The sequence below is a fragment of the Urocitellus parryii genome, chromosome 9 (genome assembly GCF_045843805.1).
Source record: "Urocitellus parryii isolate mUroPar1 chromosome 9, mUroPar1.hap1, whole genome shotgun sequence".
In the NCBI taxonomy this organism is placed as follows: Eukaryota; Metazoa; Chordata; class Mammalia; order Rodentia; family Sciuridae; genus Urocitellus; species Urocitellus parryii.
In genome coordinates this window covers 125,887,635-125,913,862 of record NC_135539.1, presented here as the reverse complement: position 1 = coordinate 125,913,862, position 26,228 = coordinate 125,887,635, and the positions used below count along the sequence as shown (strand labels likewise).

The 26,228-nt window shown below is 31.3% G+C and overlaps 1 protein-coding gene across 2 annotated transcripts in view; it reads right to left on the bottom strand.

The window, feature by feature from the left end:
• Brinp3 (BMP/retinoic acid inducible neural specific 3) overlaps positions 1–26,228 on the bottom strand; it is a 342,679-nt gene that overhangs the window by 147,668 nt on the left and 168,783 nt on the right. For both annotated transcript variants that reach the window (XM_077802979.1, XM_077802980.1), the window contains one exon: positions 19,333–19,523. In XM_077802979.1, coding sequence (XP_077659105.1) covers positions 19,333–19,523 — 191 coding nt within the window. The remainder of the gene's footprint in view (positions 1–19,332; positions 19,524–26,228) is intronic.

Here is a 26,228-nt window from a genome sequence, read left to right as displayed (position 1 = left end):
TGTCTAACAATACCTGCTTTATCATCTGTTGAGAAGTAGTTGCACCAATATCACAACAGTGTGGAAGAGGTAGAGTACAAAATTAATTGCTGTTTCACTTAAGATGATATTTAACAGTATCCTTTAAAACATCATTAAAAACAGACATTTCATAACTATGCAAATATATTTCAATTCCAAATAACAGTTTCCCAGAGCTATTATCAAATGTAAGCAAAGCAATTCAGCCTTTCTTATATTCAGACAGTGGTGATTAAAGAAATGATAATTTTGAAAGAATTAAATTCCTACTAATTTAATCAATGAGAGAACACGCATCACTTTATAGAACGGTTATCTGATATATTGTAAAGAGATTTAATAAATAGTTACTTTGTACATAGATTTTCCTTCTAAACATCTGTCTTACTGAACTGATATTTCACAAATTCAACAAACTACATGCAACAAATATTTGCTGAGTATTGCTAGTCATCATGCTACATGTTCTACACTTGGTGCTAACAGGCATTTCAAAGACAAGGATGAATCTCCCAAAGAGGTTTTCATCAGTTCCAGTGATGGATTTCCTGGTTTAGCTGGGCTGTAACTTGATGCTTTGGAGAACATAAAATAGAATATACAGAAGAAATATAAAAGAAAATAACAATTTTGTGTTCTTAATAAAAGTAAGCTCTTTCCAAAAAGGGTTGTTGAGTTTTTCTCTTCTTCATCAGAGGAGCTGTTACTAGGCAGAAGAAATATGAGAATGTACAAAGATAAAGGTCTATTGTAGATTCCTATGAAATTTTCCAAAGCTATTTGATCATCCATGCAATCATTGTAATCCCTTAACTCAGTTTAGTATTCTAAGACTCTGGTGTTTCTGCTTCTCTGATTACTAGCATACCAATTCTGCTCATGCTGAGTTAGATCCATTTAATTTTATAGCATTTATTGAACTGTCTAGTACCAAGCTCTGGGTAGAGACATCAGAAGATAATTAAGCTATCTCTTGGAATAAAATAATTGATCTACAACAATATTTTGTATAGAAACCACTAAGACATTTCATCACTTTTACATGCTAAATATTGCTCTAAGAGTTTTTTTTAAAATATTAATTCTTTTGTTCCCTCAACAAAGCCATTTTCCCCTTATTCTAGAGAAGACGATGAAGAAAAGGAGACATGAATGTTGCACTTGGCTACTGACTGGCATGGCTGTGATTTGTACTCAGATATCCTGGCTCTAGAATCCATGTTGTTAAATATTTGAAGGAGTGACTGAATGGTTCAGATGAGGAATGTGCACATTTTTAAATGAATAAAGGTGTTGAATACAGAGACTTTCCAGGGATGAGTAAAATGAATTCTGTTTAAGACAGTCCAAGTGGGAATACCAACAAGTAAGGACAAAATAAGCAGTGAAATTGGTACAGAAATACTAGGGATTCATTAATGGAAATCTTGGAAGGTCATAAGAAAAAGAAGCTGACAAACCAACCAAAGAATTCCTGACAAAGCATTGTGTATACTTTCTGATTTCCAACAAGGTCTGATATCAAAGTATTCTAGTCTAGAATTGGGGGTTGCTAAAACCTCAAAAGCTTTCAAAGATGGATAAGAAAAATCCTTCAATACATTATAATCCTCACTTCATGCCCTGACCTTTGACTTCATCATTATTTTAATCTTGGTGTATATCATTTCCCCTTATATAGCTATAACAGGACAGAGAACTTTATTACAATAAAATTTTATGATAATTTAGGAAAGGATCTTACCTATGTTTTCTGACTGTAATATGATGAATGAAATTGAAATTTCAGTTAATGTACAGTATAATCTGGCATTTGTATTTTGCTACCTAGTAAGAAGCATTCTATGTATTCACAATGGGAATATTTTATTTTTCTTCAGTAGATTTTTTTTATTTTTAACTTTCTTTTTCGTTCTTTTTCTTCCCAAAGTTTGCTTCATGAATGATACCTCAAGATTTTCGAAATTTTCCCATTGATAATAGAGCATTTTTCCTAGCATTTGAGTAAATGTTTTCATAACTGCAAAGTTTTTAAGATTACAGGAAATATTTGCAACACTAAGGATAATGATTTTCCTAGACCAATCATTAGCAATGATTCTTTTTGATCTCCTTGTCTGCCTCTGAGCAGAATGCCTCCTTATATAGAATACAAACACCATAATTATGAGGATGATAAATGCTATCAAAGTTCTTTCCTCTGTGGCTGACCTATATACCTGGCAGATTTGTTTTGTACTTAGCTTCTAGAAAATCTCTTTTACAGGACACTGTGTGAAAATTAATGGTTTTGGAAAACAGCATCCTGCAATAGGAGACCATTTATTGAATTTGAAAATCTATTTCTTTCCACAATATACATTTTAAATGCTGTCATTTCTACACCAATGGAAGTTTGGAAGGTATCAAGTGTTAAGATGTAGTCATGAGCAAGTGGAGCAAAATCTGTTTTTCACATCAGGTTTCTTTCCCCCTCTGCCAGGCACTCAGGTCCTGAAGTGGGGCTGTATCTCAAAGTGAAACTTTTTTACCTTTCCAGATGCACAGCCCTGTGTTAAAGATTTTTGCATGGTGGAAGAAACATGAAATAATGCAGATAACCTCTAATCTTTTCCAAAAGGAACTGACTTCATTATTGAAAGAAACAAGTTTAAACTAAAGGTGGTCTCATCACAGGTTGTAATACATGGGAAGAATTTTATGGATTTCATGAAGATACAAATTAAACTGTGGTTTAGTTCATTTTCAAGAGAGAACCAGTAAATAAAACAAAAAGCTAGAATTCCCCTAGAATTAGCACAAATATCTCTTATGAACTATACAAAGTATCTCTTCAAAGGAGACACAGATTGATTGAAAGCAATAGAGCACAAATCAATAATAACTACAGTTCATTAGATGAGTTTTCCAGGAAAAAAAGGAATAAAACATCTGATGAGCCCACTGTGATTCCAAGATAACTGTATGCAAGTGAATGCTAAGTTTCAAATCTATGAGGATTAGCCCACAGGCTTACTACTCTGGGGGGGGGGGAGGAGGAGACACCACTAAAAATGTCCAGCAGTCACTAAAAAATAAATAAGCAAATAGCAGTAGTAATCACTAGGAAGTGGGTGAGGCAGTGGTAAATAGCGCCTAGACTAGCTACATATATTATCCAAAATTTTCAATTTCCTACCAAAAATGACAAATGATAAGAAACAGAAAAACTATGACTCATGTACTAGAAAAGAAGGGGCAATATAAATCACTTGACTGAGACAAGCAGGTATGAGTTTTTACCAAAAAGACATCAAATTAGCCATTATAAAAATCTTCACAGAAATAAAGGAAAGCGAGTTTAAAGAAGTAAAGGAAGAAATAATAATAATTTCTTATCAAATACAAATAAATATGTAGAAATTATAAACTAAATGGAAATTCTGTAGTTGAAAAATATCACTAGAAACTTTTAAAATCTCAGCAGTAGACATTAACTTTTGAAACACTGAAACTAAATATTGGTGAATAGATATCATACAAGCCAAGAAACAAAGAGTAAAACTAATAAATAAAATGAAGAGACTTAGAGAAATACGAGATGACATCCAGCATACCGACATATATGGACTAGGAATAACAGAAAGTGAGGGGAGGAGAGAAAGAAGAAAAAAAAATGAAAGTATAATGACAAAAAAATCTCAAATTTGTTTAAAAACAGTAACCTATACATGGAGAAAGCTCAACGAATGATATGAAAATGAGCACAAAGAAATCTACAAAGAGATATGATATAGTAAAAATGCAAACGTAAAAGACAAGAAGAAATCAATAGTTGTAAATTCCTCTGTTGATAAGATAATGGAAAAACAAAGAGAAACTAATCTTATGGTAAGCATAAGGTTGCTTCAACATCTGAAAATCAATTAATGTAGCAGCACATCATATAAACAGAATAAAAATTAAAGTGACCTGCTCATATCAATAGAGAAAAGGCATTGGACAAACCCAGCAATAGCACCCTTTCTTGATAAACAGACTCACCAAACTATAAATTGAAGAAAAACTTCATTTACATATTAATAAGCACCTTACCCACAAATAATATCAAATTATCAAACATAATAGAAACAGAATGGACGATTTATTTCTAAGATCAGGAGCAAAGCAATGATTTTCATTCTTACCAAGTCTATTCATTTTTCTTTTCAAGATTCTAGCCAAGGCAATTAGACAAGAAAAATAAGTAAAAGGCATACTGATTGGAGAGGAAAATGTGAAATTATCTATCTGCACAAAACATGAGCTTATAAATAAAAATTTCCAAAGAATCACTAAAAATAAATTGAACTAAAACAAATTCCCAAGTTTCAGGACACAAAATTAGTACAAAATCTCCATTTATATTTTTTCATAATTGCTATGAACAATCTAAAAATGCAACTATAAAAAATTCCCATTTATAAAGCATCAAAAAGAATAAAATTCTTAGGAAGTAATTTTAAAAAGGTCCAAAACTTTATATTAAAAAATATTATTTTTTTTTAAATTAAAGAAACGCTAAAGATTTCATTAAAGATTGAAAGATTTAACATGTTACAGTGGCAATAATCCCCATATTAATCTCATGATTGAAATCCTTATCAGAATCTCAGATTACACCTTAGTGGAAATTGACAAGTTTACTTCATAGGAATTGTAAGGTGTTCCAAAAAACTAAATCAATCCTGATAAAGAAGGACTCATACTTCCTCACTTTAGAATTTAACCACAAAATAAAGGCTATTAAGAAACTAGTATTAAAATAAGAACATACTTATAGGTCAATGGAATAAAATTTAAAGTCCAGAATTAAACTTATAAATCTATAATCACCTAATTTTGACAAGGATGTCATATCATTCAATAGAAACAAGTCTTTTCAAATAATTACACTAGGAAGACTGATCAGTCAAATGCAAAAGAACAAAGTTGGACCCTTTTCTACCACAACATATACAAATTAACTCAAAGTGAATCAAAGATCTAAATGTGAAAATTATAATTATATAACTGTTTGAAGAAAATATAAGGGTAGATTTTCAAGATCTTGTAAACCCAATAATTTTAAAAAATAAATGTCCTTTAAAGAACATAATCAAGACATTGAAGGGCAACTCACAGAATGTGAGAAAAATGTTTGCAAATTTATATATCTGGTAAGGCAATCAAATCTAGAATATATAGAGGTCTCAACCATAAAAATTAAGAAATGAGCAGAAGATCTTAAAAGGCATTTTCTAAGGAAGATACACAAATGACCAGTAAACACATGAGAAGATGCCCAACATCATTACTTTTGCAGAAAATGCAAATCAAAGTCACTTTACAGCCATTCATGTGACCAAAAGGAAGCAAGTCAGGTACTAATAGTCATTGGAAAGGCAATGGTGACATTGTAATCCTCAGACATTGGGGTGGAAATGCAAAATAGGCAGGTACTTTGGAAGCAATCCCTCAGTTCCTCAAATGATTAAAAACAGATCAATCACCTGACTCATAATTTCAACTCTCAAGTATATAACTTGGGAGAAACATTTGTCCACACAAAAAACTTTCACAAATGTTTATTGTTACATAATTCATATTACCAAATAGTAGAAATAACTTAAGTGTCCATTAATAGATGAATGGAAAATCCATGCGAGTATACCCATACAATGGAATTTTATTCGTTCATAAAATGGAAAACAAAGAGTACCTGATTTATATACAAACTGGAAGAACCTAAGAAATATTTTGCCAAGTGAAAGAGGGCAGTCATGATAGTCCTGTATGATATGATTCTTATGATATCATTCTTATGAACATTTAGAATAAGAAAATCTATTGAGATAGAAGATAGATTAACAGCTACTTAGGGCTAGACATCTGTGGGTGGTAGATAAGAGGAATCAAGATCAACTTTCTTGGTTTCTTTGTAAAGTGATGAAAATGTTCTAAAGGTCACTGTGTTATGGCTGTAAAAACATACTAAAAACCACTGAAATGGACATTTTAAATAAGTGAACTGTAAGACAACTTTCTAAATAAAGCTGATGTCTTTAAAATGATCCTTAAATGACAATTTACATAAGAGCATGCCATAAGTATTATAATGTTCTTGTGTCATTTTACTATAATAGACTAGATTAAAAAGAAGCTCAAGGAATATAGAGCTTCTATTTTCTGAATGTGACCCTATTTGTAAGGTCATTTACATTCTCTTTTAAAACAAAAATATTTGAAACATTAAGTCAGTGTTTTTTGAGTAACCAACAAAATATTTGATCCACGCTTATAAAAATTTATATTTTTGTTTATATTTTGTTTTTAAAATGTATTTAAAACATTTAGAATATGCATTTTTACGCTTTTTTTTTCTTTCTTGGTACTAGATTGAACCCAGGAACACTTTTAACACTGAGCTACATCTTCAGTCCTTTTCATTTTTTATTTTGAAACAGGGCCTTGCAACGTTGTCACAGTTGGCTTGAAACTCTCAGTCCCACCTACATTAGCTTCCTGAATGAGATTACAGACTGTGCTCAGCTACACATGGGTTTTTACATCAATATTTTGGGGCAGTTTGAATTTCGTAGATCAAATCAGCTTGATTGGGGTGGGGAAGCTCTCATTGAGGAATTTGGTGAAGTATCAGTTAAAAGAGCTCTTTTAATACATATAATACTGTCAAATTATACAGTCACATGGATAAATACCCATGCATTACAAATGCGTATACACACAGATAGCTGGGCACATGGTGCAGAATGAGGATATAACAAAGAGCATGAAGGGAAGTCAAATAATCTAGATTCTCTGGGAGGTCTGTAGGCCAGCCTTTTGTTTTCTGTTTTTGTTTTCCAGTGTGATCAATGTAAGCATAATGTGAGACAGGCATATGGGCTTAGTAAAACAGTCGGACCCTTTACTAGTTTTATTACTTGACATTTGCTCCTTTGATATTACTTTCGAAACCATAAGTTTAATTTATATGTGGGGAGAAATAGAGTTCAAGAGTTTATTGACTTAAAGGATTGCCTGTGAGAGTCTTTTTTCCAGATCACTGTTTCTAATAAACCACCCAGAGTTCTAGTGGAAATACAAGACCTCTGACACAAGGCTACTGAGTCCTGCCTCTCATCTCTAAATGAAGGTTAAAGGCCAAAAAAAAAAAAAAAAAAAAAAATCTACATGAATTTAGAGACCTAATCTAGATTCTTAGACTGAAACAAAATAAAGTGAAACAAATAGCTTTATTTTCCTGTTTAAAAGTAGGTGATCATGATCATCATTGAGTCTTCTGCTCAACATCTAATTGCTTTTCATGAAGAAAATGATGTACTGACAAGTCAAACAAACAGTAACACTATCAGAATAAGAACATTATCACAATAGATAGTTAACTTCAAAAGCTTGAGGCACTGACCATACTGAATCTAAGAAAGCTGCCCTGAGTGTCATTAGAGAGGAAACTGTCTTTTCTTTGTCTAAAGTTTCTTTGAGAGTAATTTTATGGGCATTGTCCTGCTGATTCTCTCTTAGCCCAACTTCCTCCAAGTCCAAAGCATTGCATCAAAAACAAAAGGACACCTGATAAAGGACCTTGAAGGATTATGAGTGTTCACTTCTGCCCCTTCTGTGATGACACTTGATTGGATCCATTAGAGAATGTGTAATTTTGTCTATTTTTGTTCAGGTTACACTAATAAAAGCACATTTTCCCTAAGGGAGGGTGCTAGTTATTTAAGTTTTATATGGAGAAAACAGTTTTGAAGCCTGTTGAGACTGAATCAGGCCTTGAAATAGAACTTCTGAAATGTTTCTAAAGTCTCTTGTAGGGTGGGGTAATGCACAATTCTGGAGTCCTTGCATGACAATAGAGAGTGATGATAGAAATACAGAGGAGCATAAATAAAATTCTTGAATTCTTACTACCTCCAGGAAGTATCCATGACTTCACGTGGGAAAGAAGCTAATATACGGTCTTGAAAAAGCACATTACTATTATGGTATAGAGCAGGGTATTAGCAATGAAATATCAGAGGCTAAAATCAAGGACTTTCAATTCTGAATGGGACGTAAAAATAAAATTAAATTAAAAAATCACAACAGGCTATTACTTTCATCCTAACAAAGAAAATAAGTTAGATAAATTCAAATGCAAAGGTTTTTGTTTGTTGTTTTCTTTTCTTTTCTTCTTCTTTTTTATTTAGTAAAAGAGAATAAAGGACATTGCAAATAAACTATAATCCAGAAAATGATGGAAGACTTCATGGGAAAGAATGGACAAAGTGCTTTCATCGCAAACAGAGAGGCAGGAGTATGAATCTGCCCGTGGTAAGGTAAAGGAGACCTTGAAATAAAATGTAATGGCCATTTTTTAAATTGATATGGTAGATTAAAATACTGGGCAGCCCCAAGGTGAGCATGCCCCTACCCCTACCCACAAAGTGGGCAACCATTACCTTTCTATGGGCTCATGGCAGCAAGTATATGAGCCGCTATGTACAAAGCAGAAGACCTGAAAGAAATATTCTCTAAAGCACAGGAGTCTTATCCATGTACAAGCCCTGTGGCAATAGAAAGTTTAGGACGGACAAATGAACTGAAAAACCCGTATAAGGTACTTTTGGTCTTCATCAGTACAGGACACAGAATAGGTAAAAAAAAAAAAAAAAAAAGAACAAAAAAGCTGAAAAAGATGACTAAGTATCCTAGGCTTTCACCAAGTACACAGCATTGATCTTTGACATTTCAAATCCTAAGACATTGTAGCAAGGTGGCAAGGAGTACCATAAAGGCAAAGGAGGTAAATTTTGGTACAAATATTTGTTTTATGTGGTTTGAATGAAACTGTTGTTTAAGTCTATTACATTCTTGTTGATATTTTGTCTTTTGGTTTGTCAACGATTAAGAGAAGACTGTTAAAATGTCTGTTATTAATAACATTTCTTTCGATCTTGTTACTTTTTGCTTTCAGCAGTAGAGCTGAGAGTTCATATGTGTTGAAGTTCTCCTATTGAGAGTATAAATATTTAGGACTACTGTAAAGCAAAGCTAATTTCCCACAACCTCAGAGACTGGTAGCCAAACTACAAAACAGAAATGGATTTTCTGTGATTCAGAGTTGGCAATTGTGTTGTAAAACAGGTGGCCACCTCTTGAATTTCACTGCTGGCCACATCCTGAGTCTTGTTGAAAGAAAACTATGAGTGCTAATTACAAAACCTTTAAAGCGGTATATTGATAAAGTAAGTCCGACACATTGAAGCCCTGACACATTTTCAGAGTAAACATTATTCATTTCAATATTTTCTGATTTTTTTTGGATTTGTTTTGACTTTCTTTTATTTTACACATAATATAAAAAGAAAATGTGAAAAGACAAAAAGAATACAAACAATGTGTAAGACAAAAGAAATCATTAGAAGCAGATTCAGATAAAAATAAGAGATTAGAATTTATTTGATTGGTTTTGAATTGGACTGGACTGATAAGAAAAGAGAATGAATAATTTAAAAGACAAATCATGAGTTATTAATGAAACTGAAAAAACAGGAGAAAAAAGAACACCAATGTGAAACAGTCTAAGATTTTAAAGCACCCTGTAAAATAGCCTAACAGTTCCAGAGAAGAGGAAGAATAATGTAGAGGATAAAATATAATATCCCAGGATAGTTCAAAAGTGATAGAAGTTATTAACCATCAGGTGTAAGAATTTTAGAAAAGATAAATAAAAAGAAGACAACACCAAAGCATGTGAAAGTAAAACTTTTGAAAACCCAAAGCAAAAGGAACTTCAAAAAGAACCAGAGACAGTAAAGTCTCACTATCAAGAGAAAAAAACAAAACAAAACAATGGCAGTAATCATGATTAACTGTTATCATCAGGAAAATGGTGATCAGAAGATAAAAATATGATAGAAAGGGGCAGGACAAGAAGGATGGGCTACTACAGATAGATCATAGATGGCTGGACATGTGTACTATATAGTGATAGATGAATTGGTACTTACAAAACACAATAAGAATGGTATAAAAACATGGCTACGTGCATGTAAAATAGAATAATGGAAATACTAAAATAATGAACTAGATTTAATTGAATATTTGTATGGTTTTCAATGAAATATTTTGTCACATTTATCACTGATGATTTAATATTAATAGTTTTGATGCTATAAAAAGAGAATCAACTTCAATTTCAATTTTAGATTATATTGTACTTTGCAACCTCAGCAAATTTGCTTTTTTAGTTTTTGTACCTTTTAAAAACTCCATTGGATTTTCAACAGAGCCACTTTTGTCATCTGAGAATAGACAGTTTTACTTATTTTAAGAAATCTGAATGATGTAGTTCTTTTCATGCCTGAGTGCACTAGCTAAATCTTAAGAATAATGTTTAATAAAAGCAGGAGTAGTAGATATCCTTGTCTTGTTCCTCAGCTTAGAATAAAAACATTCACCTTTCATCAGTAAGTGTGATGGTAGCTGCAAGGTTTTATATAAAAGTCCATTTTCAGGTTGAAAAAAGTACTTTATCTCCCTTGTTTTCATTTATTTAAATAAGAAACACAACTCAGTCTTTGTTTAAAGTTTTTACGTCTCCTGAAAATGTTTTATTTGCCATCTCTGTATATATTTAACTCTGTATCATCTATCTACGCTATCTTTAGTTTATTGATGTGTTAATTTACACTATTTGATTTTTAATGTTATTCCAACTATACTTTTGGAATAAATCCCAAATAATAATGTGTAATTATTTGTATGTATTGTTGAGTTCAAATTGCTTTAATCTTGCTTAGAACTTTTGTATTCATATTAATAGGCAATATCTGTAGTTCTATTTCTTGTAATATCTTTGTCTCATTTTGGTATCGATGCAATGCTAGATTAAAACAAATAGGTAGCATTCATCTCCCTTGAACATTTTAGAAGAGTTTGTGTAGATTAATATTATTTCTGCCTTAAAATATTTGTTATAAATCAACAGTGAAGCCATCTGGGCAAGAAGTTTTCTCTGCAGAAAATGTATTTAACTAAACATCAATTTTTCTAATAAATATATGGTAATTCAGGTTATTCAGTCTTGAATAAGCTTGTGAAATTTGGGTCTTTCAAGGACTGTGTCCACTAGATCTCAAATCAACAGCACAAATTTGTTCATGGTATGTCTCATTAATATTTACATATTTTTGTCATTTATAGTAATGTCATCTCTCTCATTTCTTACTTTGGTAATTTGTCTCTTCCCTATTTGTTTCCTGATAATTCTGGCTAGATAGTTATCAATTTTATTTATTTTTTAAAATGCTTTTGTTTCTTTGATGTTTTCCCTATGGTTTTTGTTAAATTGTCAATTTCCAAGCAAGTGCAGTGTCACATGCCTATTTTCCCAGCTACTCAGGAGTCTGAGGCAGGAGGATGACAAGTTTGAGGCCACCTGAGTAATTCAGTGAGAATTTGTCTCAAAACAAAATTAATAAGAAGAAAAAGGGTAGGGAATGTAGCTCAGCAGTAGAGTGACCATGAATACCATCAAAAATATCATGGATTCCATTTTTATTTTTTTGATTGATTTCTTTAGATTTTTAATTGGATCATCTTTTCCTTTTATTACTTTTTCTGAATATAAATATTGTTGCTACAAATTTCCCATTATTTACTGTTTGGGAAACATTGAAAAGATTTTTATTTATGTTGTACTTCATGATTTCATGGCATTTCATACTCCTTTTGATTTGCTGTGTGATCTATGGACATTTTAGAAGTATATTATTTAGTTTTTGAATATTTGATGATTTCTCTATATACCTTTCTGGTACTAATATTTGTTTTATGTGGTTTGAATGAAACTGTTGTTTAATTCTATTATATTCTTGCTGATTTTTTGTCTTTTGGTTTGGCAATGTTTAAGAGAATACTGTTAAAACATCTGTTATTAATAACATTTCTCGAGATCTTGTTACTTTTTGCTCTCAGCAGTAGAGCTGAGAGCTTCATATGTGTTGAAGTTCTCCTATTGATAGCATAAATATTCAGGACTACAATTTCCTGTGGATTGACTAGTTTATCTTCATGAAGCAACTTTACCTGGGTAGTAATCTTTTCTGAAACCTAGTTTCCTTATGTGAAATGGCCATCTGTGTCAGTATAATATATACTACTCCCATCCATTTACTTTTAACCTCTTTTTTACATTCCAAGAGATTTCCTTTTAGGCAAGATTAAGTATGAACTTGCTAATATTTTTAATCCAGTGTAGCAATCTGTGTCTTTTAATAGGACATTTACACTATTGGTATTTCATGTGAATATTGATAAGGTAAGATTTGGTTCCATGTACTTGACATTTATTTTACATTTTTTCTCATTTGCTCTTCTTTTCCAATTATCTTGTTTTGTCTTGAATTTTTTAAATATAATTCTATCACCACCCCTTTGTCTTATTAATTATAACTTTGGTATTTTACTGGTTGGTTAAGATTCATGGTATTCATTCTCATGAGCCCACTTTCAAATGATATTATACCATCTCATTGATAATATGAGACCCTACCAATGTATTCCTCCAGTTCCCCATCTAAGTCTTCATGCTACATTTGGAATATTGTTTAATTCTTTCTACATGTGTTATAAATCTTATTATACATTGATTGGGTTTGTTTAAAGAGTTGATTCTCTTTTAAAGTGTCTGAACTACCCATGATAACAATACAATGATCTATGTAGGTAAGCTTCCCAGTTTTCTTAATTTCCTTATATAGACCTAGAATCAGTTTTCTTCTTAGGAAACAAAGAAAGCGTAAACCTCTCCTGCCTTTTTCTTACTTCAGGCCTGCTGTTGAAATTCTATTTATTTATTTATTTATTTATTTATTTATTTATTTATTTTAAATTTACATAAGACAGTTGAATTTATTACAATTCTTATTACACATATAGAGCACAATTTTTTATATCTCTGGTTGTATACAAAGTATATTCACACCAATTCGTGTCTTCATACATGTACTTTGGATAATAATGATCATCACGTTCCATGTCATTTATAACCCCATCCCCTCTCCCTTCCCCTCCTACCCCTCTGCGTTATCTAGAGTTTGTCTATTCCTCCCATGTTCCCTCTTCCTATCCCAGTATGAATCAGCTTCCTTATATCAAAGAAAACATTCAGCATTTGGTTATTTGGGATTGGCTAACTTCACTTAGCATTATCTTCTCAAACTCCACCCTTTTACCTGCAAATGCCTGGCATTTGCTGTTGAAATTTTTATAGTTTTTGTGCACATTTAAATATATTTTCTTTTATTTTTGAACCATTTAGATATACAGTGAACTCCAAACAGGAAAATTTGTGATAGCTAATTAAAATTAACTTATTTCCCCCCATATTGGTTTGGCTTTATTTGACTACAATATGCCATGCTGTAACTTTATAGTTTTCTCATGCTTGGGGTGGTTTGTCCACTTTCTTAATGTTTTCTGAGAGTTTTTGGTGGTTTTAAAGTCTTCTTCAAATTTTAAAGACTTTGTCTACATTTAATTCTACAAATATTTTATATTTTATCTTTAGCATATGGCTTCTAAGTTGATCCCATGATGCATTCCTCAGAGGATGCACATCCCATATCATTCTCTCCCATTGTCACACAGAGATCTTAGGCTTGTTTTAGCAACAGAAAAGTGATTGATGTATGTGATTATGTATATGTGTTGATAACATATGAGATTGTAATATCTTGCTAATAGACTCTTTTCTTTGATGAAATTGAAGAAAGAAATTAACTGGTATAAATTATGGAGAGGGCCAGTTGGCAAAGAATTAAAGGTTACTTCCTATCAACAGTCCTCAGGAAATTAAATCCCTTAGTGTGGAAACCTGCAAGGAAATCAATGCTATTAACAACACAAATATGGAAATGAATCCTTCCCAAGTTGGGACCAAAGTGGAAACAGCTCTGGTGGCACTGATTGGAGGAAGTAGTTAAGACATGCTTAGCTCTGAACTCTGGACGCAAAATAACATCAATTCTATTTTATTAATACATTTTCATTATGGAAACCTATATATCTTTCAATTGTCAGATAGAAGAGTGAATCCTATGTGTTAGCTTACCCTTGCATAGAAGGAGATATGTCTACTTAGAAAGGTTTTTGCTTTAATGTCAATTATTTGCCTTAATTTTATATTTTAGGAAACTTACTTCAAATATTCTCTGGAAATGGAAAAAATATAATTATCACCCAATTACAACATATGAAACATTAGAAATAATGCTTTGATCTTTGATAGTTTGATAACTGAGATATGTGATGGCCTCAATGAGTATATGGTTTCCTTCCAAGGAGATAACAGGTTCAATTAGAACAGAGCTGGAAGAAACAGAGTGCAATAATGCCTGATGTGAAAAACACTAGTTATTATATCATCCAGTTTTTATCTTTTCCCATGATTTCTCTACCTATGATTTATTGTAAAGAGCAAAGAAGCTACCGTTTCGTAGCTATTATATGTAAACCACTTTTATTAGAAACAAAACACAAATAAAAAATAGATTCTGCTTTTCCTCTCTAGAATTTAGGACTGTGAAAAAAAGCAAAGAAGGGATAAAAGAACAAATACCTAAAACTGAAAAGCAGTATTTTTAAGAATTTAATAATGACACTATATTTACATGCAATAATTGGAGAGAAATAATATCCCTTTCTTTCCAAGACATTGAAACAGTTAAGCATGTGTATATAAAAAAGTTAGAAAAACTTTCGGTCAAATTTATCAAAGGTTTACAGTTTGTTAAGTCTTATTTATTCTGCAAAGTAATTGGATACTTAAATTTATATTAGAGTTAAATCATTTTTTAAAGTCCTAAGGGCATTTGCTATTAAAAAAATCAAGAAATAACAGGTATTGACCAGGTTGTTGAGAAAAGCAATGTTATATACAATTAGGGGGATTATAAACTGGTATAGCCATCATGGAAGATTATGGAGACTTTTCAACAAATATAGAACTATCATCTGATTCAGCAATTTTGTTTCTGGGTACATAACCAAAAGAATGAAATCAGAATATTACAGAAATATCTGTGCTCCCATGTTTATTACAGCACTACTCATAATAGCTAAGGTAAGGATACAACATAACTATCTTGTTGATGGATAAATACATAAAGAAATTGTCATATATACATACACATTGCACATACATGGGTGGATGTATCTACAATGGAATGTTGTTCAGCTTTGAAAAAAGAAGAAAACCCAGTCTTTGTGACAACATTGATGAATCTAGAGACTTTATGCGTAGTGAAATATGCCAGATAAAAAAGAAACATACTGCATATTCTCTCTCATATATAATCTTTTAAAAAAAGTTGATATATACAAACAGAATAGAGGGACAGTTGGTTTGGGGGAAAGAAAGGTGTGGTTCAAAAAGTATAAATTTGCAGCTATAAAAGATGAAAAAGTATAGCAGTAATAAACACCATGAAGACTCTAGTTAATAATATTGTGAAGTACCAATGAAATTTGCAAAAAGAATAGATTTAGGGGCTTTCCCTAGTTGTAAATCTATGTGCAATAATGAGATTATGGATATGTTAATTTGCTTAACTGCAGTACCCATTTCACAACATATATCAAAATGTCACATTGTGTGTGTATATTATTTGAAAATGTATTTTCTTAAACTAGAATATTGTCTTTCAAAGTTAATTTTAGTATTGTTTCTACTTTTTCCTAGATATTTTTATCAAAATTTTCTAAATGGTGTTATTTTAAAAAAATATTATTTTTTCTATGTTAAAAAAATGGCAGCACAGTGAATGTTATCAGTAATTATTTAAGAAAAATAAAAATTACTATTTTAAAACTTTTAAAAGAGTTAAAATAATTTAATTTTACTCATTGAAGAATTTTTAGAACATAATGCATTGTGGAAACACTTTTTTTAAATGCTTATGCTATACTTGAAGTCAGGTGACATATTCAATTTTCTCCCATATAAAATATATTTTAATTTTCTCATTATTGTCAATTATATAATATAAAAATTTATTAGGCTATCTCAAGATAAAGTATAAATTAGTAAGATGTATTTAGATAACCTGAATCCATTGAATTGAATCTTCTAGAAATAATATTCAATTCTATAAATTATATTTGACATGCTACCAGACTATAAATAATATTGAGAAATAATATTCTAAATATATGTCAATAATTGCCCTAGTGTGACAATTAATTAAGTTACATGGGTATTTGAGCCTCTGTTTTCTAATTTACAGATGTGTTATTGAGCCTCGATTCACATCTACTTTCATAATTATGAGCTATAAAGACAACAAAGTGCTCTATTCCATTTCTTAGAAACTTGCTCATAATTAACACTAATTGCCCAACTCTTTTACATTTTGCAAGAATGCACATGATAAAAGCTTGCATGATTTTGCAGATTAAATTATATTTTTGCTGTTGTCTGGAAACAATTATATTTTACTCTATTTTTTAGCAATACTTGGTCTCTTGAATTCTGTGAATCAAGGGACAACATCATTCACATTTATTCAAGAAATTAAATGTCCACTACATGGCAGTAAAAAATGCAAATTAAATCACCAAATGAAAGAAATTGTGGATCTTGCTATACTTAGATTGATTCTTTAAAATATAAAGGCAAAAAATTGAGCCTTTAGGGATTACATAATGGAATTCAGCTCTAGGTTTCAGAGACACTGCTTAGGTACTTTGCATTGGATTATTTATTTGACTGTGAAGAATTTTCTTAGTGGGATGCCCTTAGATTCAGCATGGCCCCTACTTCCACACCTTCTTGGTCCTTTATATCCTGTTAAATTATATTGAATCACTTGGAATGTTAGAATTTTATAATAGCAAATCATATATCTGTGTAGAGATGTATTTGCTAATTTACCCCTTAAAGAAAAGGAAACATATTCTCCCTAGAAAAACACACAAACATGAATGTGTACACAGATTAAGAGGTGTGTAAACCTACAGTGTGGGAGTACACCAGTCAACTCTATTCCTCCTTTAACACAGCACACCAGCAAGAGGTCTTCTCTAGGATGCTTGAGGTTAACTCAGATTGCAGCTAAACCTGACCTGGAGGATTATCAGTCAACTGTTCTGTCTGGTGATTACAACTGTCTCAGAAAGGAATTCCCTTCACACCTAAATTAAATCCACAGAGATCTAGTGACCTCCTGTCCATCCCATTACCACTTCCTCACCCTTTCCCATCTGAGCACTTTCATGCCTATATTCATAGCCAAGTAGTTGCCAGCTAGCACACATCTCATTTCCTGTTTTCCTCCATTAAATACAAATATGAACCTCTGTTAAGAACTTCTCACCACATCATTCCCATTCTGTTCTGTTTCTTCCCCCTGATTTAAAGCCCACCTCACCTCCTTTCTTGCCATCCACAGCACTCAATACACACCTTCAGATGCCTCCTCTGAATGCCTAGGATCTCATTTCCACAGTTAGTAGAGAAAGGGCATTCCTTGGTGCCTGTCAAGGTAAGGCTGTTGACTCCCATTCCAAGATACTTCTTTGTCTTTTTTTCTGAGCTGCTCCTAATAATACACTTCCTATTAAAGTCCCTTCCCTTAGGAGGCTCATTTCTACAAGGTAGAACATCAACTCTATGAATTCCTACCACCAGTTGTGTCACCAGTGTCTAAGTACAATGCTTTTATGCAATAACATGCCTCCTTAAAATGTGCCTTTGCAAATCATAAGTTTAGACATGAAATGTGCATGGATATTTCTTGCTTAGTATTAGTGTAGAAACTCTATTCTATAATTCTACTTGGTGTTGAATAAAAAAATCAATAACCATATAATAAACTGCACTTACAACAATGCTTTCTTCTATTAGAAAATACAGTTTAAGTTACTTTAATATCATTAAAATTGATTTCTGAGAAAGTCTATTTCTTCTCAGCATCCTCAAGCTAAATATCTCTAACAATATCCTACCTTACAACATTTTTAAATTAACTAAGACACCCAAATTTGTGTTGGTTATATTTTTATCTATACAGCATAAATATTATTTATGCACTTGGTTGCTTAGTACAACAAAGTCCTAGAGTCAGAAGCAGACTAAGTATATTGTGTAATTTACACTCACAGAAATCTTTTCCCCAGCCCTGTCTACTAATAATATTGAAGACACACATGTCAGAACTTTGAATTATTGTTTGTATAACCCTTAAGCTAAAGATGTTTCCATAACACCTTTTCCAGTATATCCAAGACAAAAGTTATACCTCAGTGTGTATCTTTTTGAAGATATTGAAGCAACTTTTCAACCAACTGAGAAAAGTATGCATACATTAATTTTAACTTTGAAAAAAACCAAAATGTTCTACTTAAGGTCTGCTTTTAGCATTAACTATAAAATGTTAGATTTGAAGAGCTTAGGGGATGCTCTTTATATTTTATTTTGCCATTGTTATCTTAGTCTATGATCACACTGTGCTGGGTCTTGCTTAGATAGTTTTAACAATGACTATTGGCTACACAAAATAACATTTGACCTAAACTTTTATATTTAAAAATTTATTGTTCCAGTTTCAGAGACCACACATTCCCTTCTCTGTTTCTCTCTTCCCTTTCCTCTATCTTCCCTTCTGCCTCTCATCTTTTTTTTGTTATTTGTTTGTTTCAAAATTAGATCTATATTTATTTTCCCCTTTTTCACATTTAGTAAATGTAGCTTTAGTATAGATAAAGTCAAATGAGCTTTGTAGGCATATGGCATTAGTGACTCATTTTAGATATATTTTACTTTTAGAAATTTACAACCAAGTACTTAATTTCTTGACTGTAACTCAAAAACATCAAACCAGGATTTCCTGATGTTATTTTTTGCCATTGACAACTTTGGGCCTAATAAATCCCATCTTTTTAAATATTAAAATCCATAAAAATACAAAAAAAAATTGATATCATTACAATAAATGTGTTTCCAAATATACTTTGTGAATGAGTCTGTGTACATCAGGGTAAGCTTAGAAAATTCAAATATATTTATTTCAATTATTCTTGAGCATGAAAAACCAGGACTCAATAATGAAGGAGGAAATTATGTCAAAGTGCATGTGATTTCATCTTAAATATATTACATAACTTGGACCAAAAGGAAAAGCAAAATATATTTTTGTAATGTGATTGTTTAAAACAGTGATTTAAGCAAATATTTAGAAATGCATTTTGGAGATGGGGGAAAAAGGGAATAAGACAAAACTAGAATGAACTCATTCATACCTTTATGGCAGTGGATGCAATTTGAATGTGGTGAAGTCTCCGAAGAGTGCTGTCCCTGTCAATGAAGTAGGAAGCAGCAAGTTGATGGAGGGTCTCTAGGGTAACAGAAGAGCTGTTGGTGCTGGTATCGCTTCCTTCCGATCGCTTGCTCAGCTTCCGCTTGTCCACAAAAATTGTGAGTGACTCCTCTCCTGCATTAATAATAGTTCAAATTATTTCCATTTCCACATAAAACCATATTTCATTTATCTGCAAATGAATGAGCATGCTTAGAAAGCAAAAACTTTTGTAATTTTTAAAAAAATTTATGAATATTTCCAAATACCTAGAAAAGAGGCAGGGATGTTAAAGGTTTTAAATACACAAGTATAAATATAAATTTGCAGAATAATTTCTCTGGATTTTGCTGAAATCCTCATGTAGTAAAACTTACCTAATTTTCATATGACACAAAAGCAAATTAAGATTTTACAAAATGAACTTAGGTAGAGTTGTGTGGAACTGTATAAATCCAGAAATATTTTACCACTGAACAACCAATCAAAACAGAAACATGAAGAAACAGAAGTTTTCAATTGCACCTTTAAAGTGTACAGAAACTATTTATTCATAAATATAGTTATAAAATATATGAAAGAATTCAGAAGTTCCTTCCATATGATGTATTAAAATATAGTACATTAAATAAGCTCTATGGAAATCACTAAACTCCATGAAAAATGTAGATACTGGCAATGAATTCTCAATTGTGAAACTTAAAGTATGTTACAATTCAGCTACATTTTTCAGTGTTCAAATGTTAACAAAAAATATCCATGTCACTTAAGTTAGATAAGAAGAACTCACAATCCTTAGACTTTATACTTTTGGATATTCATCTTGCATGTAATTGTCAAGCTTGCTTCTCTCTCTTGGGAGCCCATCTGTTCCACTGGCATTATGCCCATATACAAATTGACAAGCTAGTTTATAAAAGGCCAAATAAGATCATCTATTTGAGTAGTTAACATTTCCCCTCTATCTTACAAAAGGTACCACTTGTAAAATGACATAGTTCAGGTGATAAAGCCAGTTCTAAGAGCATCTGTGTCTCTATAAGAGATGAGGTCAATCCATATCAGAGTAAGATGTCAACAAACATTCATGAAAATTACATTCCCAGTTTTGTATGCGGACCCTAACATGCACACTAGAAGTCAAACACGCCAAATAGAATAGCCAAAGAAAAATTGTCAAGAATATGAAATAAGGGAGTCTAACTGTGACAGCATTAGTTCATGTGAACAATGAACAGTTTTGGGGTGGGAGCTTCAGAGTGTGAAAGGATGTATATATAAAATGCTATAGAAACAAAAAGCCCCAACAATCATTCATTACCAGTAAAGGACCAAATAGTGTGGAAATTGGATGACCATTGAATATGAGAAAAATTCACCCTTATGCCACATTTTGAGATAATTCCAAAACAAATACACATCACAGGGTTGTGTGGATCCAAGAACTCCTAACACAGTTCTATCACTAATGCAGGAAGGGTGTCTCAGAAAGATTAAAATTAAAAGGAAAATCTAAATAAAAAGGAAACAAAGCTCATAATTCTGACCTGAGATCTTACAGAATTCAGGCCAAAAATTGTTAAATGAGGAAAAAGAACACTTCTAAGTGTGCATTTCCTTGAGACCCGAGAAACTGCTTTAATAACACTTTTCATAGAGCAGAAAATACAGGGACAATAGATGTGCACTGCTAATATTTGAGACTTTAATACACCTATCTTATCTTGAGGTGGCTAAAAAAAAACAATAAGCAAACAAAAACTGATAAAAGAGCTCTATACAACCTGGTCCTTAAGAACTTATAGGTAAATATTGAACATTATATTAATAGTAGAGGCAAAAATTTACTTTAAAGTAGTTATATTGAAGTAAAAAAAGCTCATTTTCATAAATTGATGTTCAAGAATATGAGTTTCAAGAGTACACAGAACATGTGCAAGATGATGGTAAACTTTATTACAAATAAATTCTTTGTAAATTAGAAAAATTTGAAAAGCAAATATAGTATCATTCACCAACTACCATAATATAAAACTAAAATTTGATAAAAAATAAGATTTCTATGTAGATAGAATCCATATAATATTTTAATATGGGATAAATGAAAGTGCAATTATAAATTTTCAAGAAAATCATTACACCAGAATATAAAGGATTAAGCTAAGGCACTGCTCAGAGAAATATCCATAACCTTAACTACACATTACATACATTGTGAAAATAAAATATTAACTACATAACTAAAAGTAAAGGAAATATGACAAAAACAAGACTATGTAAAATAAAAATCAATTGCTAAAGAAATAAAGCATGTGTTAATGAGTTTTTTAAAAAATAGAAATTATAAATCCCAAAGTAGCAGGTTTCAGAAGAAAAACAAGAAAATATGGCAACTAGTAAAGCTATTTTTTTTTTCAGTAGGAGAGAAAAGACAATAAAGAGTTGACACAGTAAACACATAATAAAACAAACCTTTTTAAAAAAAATATGAAAAGAACAATTGTGTAAAACATTTTACAAATAAGGTGTCACCAAACCCCTGCAGACACACAAACACCAACACAAAATACCAAAAACTGAAATGACTTCACACAGAAATTTTGCCAAAATTTCAAGGGATTGAACTCAGAGGCACTCAAACACTGAGCCACATCCCCATCCCTATTTTGTATTTTATTTAGAAACAGAATCATACTGAGTTGCATAGGGTCTCACTGAGTCTCTGAGGCTTGCTTTGAACTCGAGATTTCCGTCTCAGTTTCCCATGCTTTGGGAATTACAGGCATGCACTACCTGGCCCAGTCTCCAACTTCATTTTTATAAACATTGTAAAATTGGCACAAATACATGAAAAGATCACAAACATATACAACAGATTATATTATAATTTATGAGTATTCCAATTCATAAATAAAACAAAAGCAAATAGTATCCAAGTTTAAATTTGAAATTCTTATGTAATGACCCAGTAGGATCATCCCAGTGAGTATACACATGGTTCAATATTAGGAAACTATTAATATTTATCAATTCAACATAATAATATAGTTAAAAATAAAAAAAAATCCTGACCACCATGATGCTTAACTGTTTTGATGGATAATTATAACTATTCCTGACTGACTAATTAGGACTTAATAAATTATCTTTAAAATGATAAAGTACTCCAATAGAAATCAGAACCAGACAAACATATCCCCAATTGGTACTCTTGTTTTAAATAAAGTAAGTATACCAAAATGGAAATATAATTTTATAAATAATATAAACTTATTGCAAATTAGAGCAATAAAGTAAGGAAACAATACTTAGAATTTTGATTCTTTGCAGGCAATATGTTTACACATGTGTAAAATTCAGAGAAATCAATGAACAAAGAACTGCACACTATAACAGAACTTACTAAGGCAAAAGTCAAAATTAAAATATTACAAATTAAATATACAACTGTTAACAAATTATAAGTACTAATGAATAAAGACACACTAAAACAGCAGGAAAATACAAAACATGTATTAGAAAAATTGTCAACCAAACCTGAAGTTTGCAAAATAGTCCTTAACAGATACTATGACTTTTTTTTAACAGCCATACTCAACATTAAATTATGTCAAATTCTTTTCAGTTAATATATAATTGTAATCTGATTAACAAACAAGCAGGTCGTTTTTATTTCCTGGAACTACTTGGGTGAGTTCTATATTATAAATGGAAAATTCCTTAAGTAAATTTACTGGAAAAAATTTCTAAAAGTGAGAGTGAGAACATCTCATTATATATGAATATGTATTAAAAGATCTATGTACATAAAGCAGTGAGTATTAATATATGAATAAATAGACAAATGTAATGGAAACAATCCTTAAAATAACATATACATAAGTAAAATTAGCATAAAATAAGTCTGGGGAGTAATTGACTAGGGAAAGGTAAACTTACTAAATGACACTGTGACATCTTAAACAGTCATTTGAAAAATAAACTGTATGATTGTATACAAGATAAATACCCAAGATATAAAAGATATAAACTTTTAATGAAAAGAAACCATTCAACTACTAGAAAAAAATATGAAAACACAGATTGAGAAAAACATTCATATTTAAGAATTCAAAAGTAACAAAAAATTAATTAAATCAGGTAAAACCAGAATGTTTTGTATCACAAAACACTATGAATAATACAAATTTTACACTTGTAAAGTATATTTAAAACACACAATATCAAAGCGTTAATCTCTGCACAACTGTAAGAGCTTCTAAAAACTCAAAGAAAAGAAAAAAAACAATATTAAGAAAGGAAAACAGAAAAAGGGAAAAAATGCTCAGGTAAGAAAAGATAAAAATAAACATAAATCAAAAGATTTATAGATTATTTCACTATTCTGGAATTTTCCAACACCCCAAATTTTGACAACCTAAACAAAGATATAGGAAAATGGCAAGCAATCAAGCCCTCTGATACATTGCCAGTAGGATAGCAAAATAGTAGAGTTCAGAAGAAGGGAAAATTGGTGATAGTTTGTAATAATTGACTCAGCAATCCCACTTTTCAAAATCTACTTCAAAGAAACTGTAGAAAATACTCAAATAATTTTCTCACTATGGTTTTGTCTTTAGCATTTGGAAACAATACAAACACCTACCAGTAGGAATAAAGCATGTTACAGCCATCTGGAAAAATACTGTGCAGCCAGGAAAAAGAAGCAAGGATAAATATCTACACATTGACATGAAGAAAGTCAAATGAATAAAATGTTTCACAAGAGGTCTTTTTAAATAGCAAAAGAAAACAGAAAGATAGAAATATATGTGCACACTTCTTTTTGTTAAAAAATAACAAACACTGGAAGGATTAACCAAATATTTTTATAAATATTCAACTAAAAGGAGAGGAAGGAGATAGGATGAAGTAATGCCTTTGGATATACCTTGCCATGGGGTTTAAGCACTGAAAGTCTTTTAAGAAGATAATCTTAAATTAAAAAATAAATAAGTAAATAAATAGAGAAAGCCACACATAAAAATTAATTGTCCCTCATTGTGTATTGAGTTCATAAAATAATCAAGTTATGTAAGAACATAGACTTTTTTAATGCAAATCAGTTTAGGGGAAATATTCTAAAGACATACAAAACTATAAAAAAATCAACAAACAGTGTCCTTTAGAGTATGAGTAGGTATAGTAAAAGTGGTAGGTCTGGTTTTCCACAGTATATGTTTACAAATGAGTGTATCAGAAATCATTGTAGAAGTCTCTCTATTTTGGGTGTTTGAATATTCATTTAGGAAAAAAAATGCAGTGGCATGAGTGTCCACAACTCTCATTGCACATTGTGCCCAGGTTTAAAACACATTAATTAACAATAAAATTTCTTACTTGGTAAGTTCATGACTAATATTATGGCTAAAATGCAATTATACATGATTTACTCAGTTCCCAGATGATTCTATGTGGAAAATATAGTTAAAATTTTGAGAAAGCATCCAAGTACAATTTTGCTGCATTCTCATTGTTTTCTACAGATTTCTGTATTTGAAAGAAAGCTTACCAGTCCTTTTTAGAAATTATATGTAATATCTTCTTCAACTCAGTAATGTATTACGTTCAAAACATTGTCTCAATTGACTAAGTAGACATTAGTTTTGCCTTCTGAAGATGCAAGAAGGGCATTTAAATATGTGAAGAAATTCATTTTTACTAAGTCTCCCTTTGTATGGTAGTGAATTTTCTCATTACTGGAGATGTTCAAACATTAATTGAAAACTATATGTCGTTGAGCAGAAGAGATAATTAAACCACTAGAAGAGATTCTTTCATTGGATTACGAGTCCTGGAAGACAGAAAAATGTAAAATTAGTTATTATAGTTTAGACGTAATTGTTCCAATTTTTATCATCAAATGGATTTGGGTTCTCATGCTTGCTTCAATTTAGTGATTGAATGATCTTGAATGTTACTACTTAAGAGTCAGTTTCCTCTTATGTAACTTAAGCATAGTAATTCTCTCCTCAAGAGCAGCTTGTGTGGAACAGATATTTGTAAAGAGTCCAGATTCCGATTCAAACTCAGTATGAATTCGAAAGTTGTCAGTATGCTATCATTCTGTTTTATTCACCACAATTCTTTGGAATCATATAAAGCAACTCTTTGCATACCTAGACATTTCTAGTAATTTTAGCTCTTTTGTCTTCTTTGTGATGAATGGAAACCTGCCTTTCCACTTATTTTACAAATTCAATGATCTGTAGCCATATCAAGAGTAAAGCTCTCCCAGTACAGTTCTCTGAACTTTTTCATGACTCCAGGTGAGTCATACTTCACTCCAGTGGAAGAAAGCAGCAAACCCTTATTTTTTAAATGTCAGTAAAAATTGACTTGATTTAAGATTTTTTTTTCAAATATTAGTCTGTTCTATGACAAAATTGTCAAGTGATATGTAGCAAGAGCCAGTGATCACTGTTTCAGAAATAACCTCACTGTAACAATATGAAAGAAAAACAAGTATGCGTTTAAGCAAAGATGAGCATAGGGAAATGGTAATCTAAAATCATCATAGTGCAAAACATGATGCATATGCTCTTAACATCCCTGTCTCCAAAACAGAGGGGATATCCTTCTCTCAATTAATTGGGAAAATTAAGCAGTATATTTGCTCTATAGAACCTAGCAGGACACAGGTGTACAATAAATGTTGATTTCATCTTTTTTTCCTACTTTTACTGGGACCTCTCAATTAACAAGGAGGTTTTAATTTTTCATAGGCAAGAACTTCAGATTACAGAGTTTCATTTCAGGAATCTAGACTTCATCAAAATTGTTTTTTAGTAGATTTTATAA